At 44.2% G+C, this 2,636-nt stretch overlaps 1 protein-coding gene across 1 annotated transcript; it reads right to left on the reverse strand.

Annotated features, from left to right (window-relative positions):
• Positions 1 to 258: 258 nt before the first annotated feature.
• On the reverse strand, positions 259 to 1,203 carry LOC143639525 (olfactory receptor 11L1-like). Its single transcript, XM_077107733.1, has one exon. The coding sequence runs from the start codon at positions 1,195 to 1,197 to the stop codon at positions 259 to 261; it is 939 nt and encodes a 312-aa protein (XP_076963848.1). The 5' UTR covers positions 1,198 to 1,203.
• Between the last annotated feature and the right edge of the window lie 1,433 nt (positions 1,204 to 2,636).

Consider the following 2,636-nt stretch of genomic DNA (forward strand, 5'->3'; position numbering starts at 1 on the left):
CCCTAAAAGGTATTTCTGTAGAGTGTTTTAGACTGATGGAGTCACGTGCATCTTGGTAAACTTAATCTTACTGTTCAGGTATTAACCAGGAAATCCTAAGAGTATTAGAGTATTAAGAGGTTCCTGCTTGCAGGCCATTTCCCTCAAAGAAGGGAACAGCAATGGTTGGAACCACCTAGTCCTCAGCCTTGTGTCTGGCATCCTTTAGAGAAACCCAGATTGCTGAGAAAATGGACTCCCTAGGAATGATGAGAGCCATTAGGTCTCCTTGGAGTATGCCCACCGACTCAGGAGTGTCCTTATTGCCTTTTTAACATCCTTGTTTCTCAGGCTATACACAATGGGATTGATCATGGGGGTGACCACTGTATAAAGTAGAGAGAAGATCTTGTTTAAGGCAGTGGCCTGGGTTGCTGTGGGAATGGCATATACTGTTCCCAGTGTTCCATAGTACAGAGTGACCACAATGAGGTGGGAGGAACAGGTGGAGAAGGCCCGTTGCTTTCCTGCAGCTGATGGGATCCTGAGGACAGCAGCCACAATGCGGATATAGGAGGCTACAGTGAGCAAGAAGGGTACCATGGTGACAAAGGAGGCCATGAGGAAAGTGGTTTTTTCCACTGTCTCAGGATCAGAACAAGCCAGCTTCAGCACAGGAGCCAGGTCACAGAAGAAATGGTCGATCTCATAGGCTGCACAGAATGGCAGCTGGAAAGTCATGGTGACAGTGACCACAGGAGTTAGGAACCCTCCAAGCCAAGACCCACCTGCAAGGAGGACACATGTGTGGAGGTTCATAAGGGAGGGGTATCGGAGAGGGCTGCAGATAGCGAGGTAGCGGTCATAAGACATAGCTGCCAGCAGAAAACACTCAACTACTGCCATGGAACCAAAGAAGTAAAACTGGGCCACACAGCCTGCAAAAGAAATCACCTCAGGGCCTGAAAGAAGGGTCTGCAGCATCTTAGGGACAATGGAGGTAGTATACCAGATCTCAAGGAAGGAGAAATTAAACAGAAAGAAGTACATGGGGGTTTGGAGGCTGCAGTCACTGGAAATGACTGTAAGGATGAGAATGTTCCCTAGCAAGGTCACAACATAGATTCCCAGAAATATTGCAAAAAGGAAAAATTGTAGCCCATGGAGACTCCCAAATCCCAGAAGAAGAAATTCTTTGATCATGGTCAGATTACCCATATCTGTGAGATTCAGGTGCCAGATCTGAGAAAAAGAAAGAAATGTTAGCCAATTGAAAAAAAGAGCAGTGCTTCTGGAGGGGAACAAATACCTTCTAATACTGAACTCAAAGGCCCTGTCTTTTCCCTCCTGGAATGCATTTTCTATTTTGTTCTACTAGGTGTATTTACCTAATAGTTGTAAAAGAATCAGAAACCATGCCCTGGAGAATGAACAGAGAGTGCATCTCCTATGTTCTTTTCCACTCTTTCCTTGACATAACCAATGATGAATCTACCTTTGGGAGTCTCACAGTGGGAGGCAAACACTTCCTAACGGGGACATGGTGCAGAAGCGTCTCTGAACTTAATATTGTCTGATCTTCTGAAACTCAGCTTTTAAGACTCAATAGAAATCTGAGTCCAAAATGCTAAAATAACATTGGAATTCAGACAACTCTCTCTCTCCGACATCCCCCAAATCAAGGTGGGTGTCATCAGGGTTGTAATTGGAAGGAGGAGGGGAATTCAGAATTATTGATCTTAAAGTACCTGTAAGAAAAATAAGAGTTTCTTCCTGCCAGACTCTGGGGACATGTAGCACATTGCTTCCATGACATCAAATTCCTATGGAAATTGGGGGAAATGTATGTAAAGTTATTCACTTGAAATGTTAGAGAAAAATAATGTTCCATCCTTCATAAATGAAAATGACATTCCTGACTCACAAGCAGTAGGATGTGCATTTAGAGTTTTTTTTTTCCAGCAGCAGGGATGGGTTAGCAGTGAGTCATGGATGCAGCTTCCCCTTCCCCACATGCCCCCTACAGTGCTCAAAGACGAGTATTTGTAAAATGCCTTGTCTTAAACTGGGCTGTAGCAGGATTAGAAATCAGTCTGTGTTGTGGCCTAAATTAGGGGTAAGTGTGAGGTCAGAAGTAGGGGCTTGATTCAGTCAGTGTTTAAGGCTGAAGGTTCAGTCTGTGGCCAGGGAATAAAGCAAACCATTTTTGCTGCTTAGGTTTGGGTAATGACAATGTGTCCCTAAAAAGTTACAGTTCAGCCATATTTTTTTTAAAGAGAGAGTTAGAGAGAGAGAGAGAGAGAGAGAGAGAGAAAGAGAGAGAGAGAGAGAGAGAGAGAGAATTTTTTAATATTTATTTCCTAGTTTTCGGTGGGACACAACATCTTTGTTTGTATGTGGTGCTGAGGATCGAACCGGGGCTGCACGCATGCCAGGCGAGCGCGCTACCACTTGAGCCGCATCCCCAGCCCTCAGCCATATTTTTGTCAGTGAAATCCTGGTTTAAATGCATTCAGGGAACTGGCTATTCAAAGGAATCTTATTAAGAACGCTTTTGTAATATGAAGGAATTTCCCTGTAATTTGCCCTTTGCACCAATCTGGATTGTTACTACCCTTGTGTAAAGGAAGATTCACCTCTAGTGGAGGGTTCCAGGA

This window comes from Callospermophilus lateralis, chromosome X, assembly GCF_048772815.1.
Source record: "Callospermophilus lateralis isolate mCalLat2 chromosome X, mCalLat2.hap1, whole genome shotgun sequence".
NCBI lineage: Eukaryota > Metazoa > Chordata > Mammalia > Rodentia > Sciuridae > Callospermophilus > Callospermophilus lateralis.

What these genes read in the sequence shown, in the direction of transcription:
- LOC143639525 (XM_077107733.1), bottom strand. Translation starts at nt 1,197, where the DNA reads ATGGGTAATCTGACCATGATCAAAGAATTTCTTCTTCTGGGATTTGGG.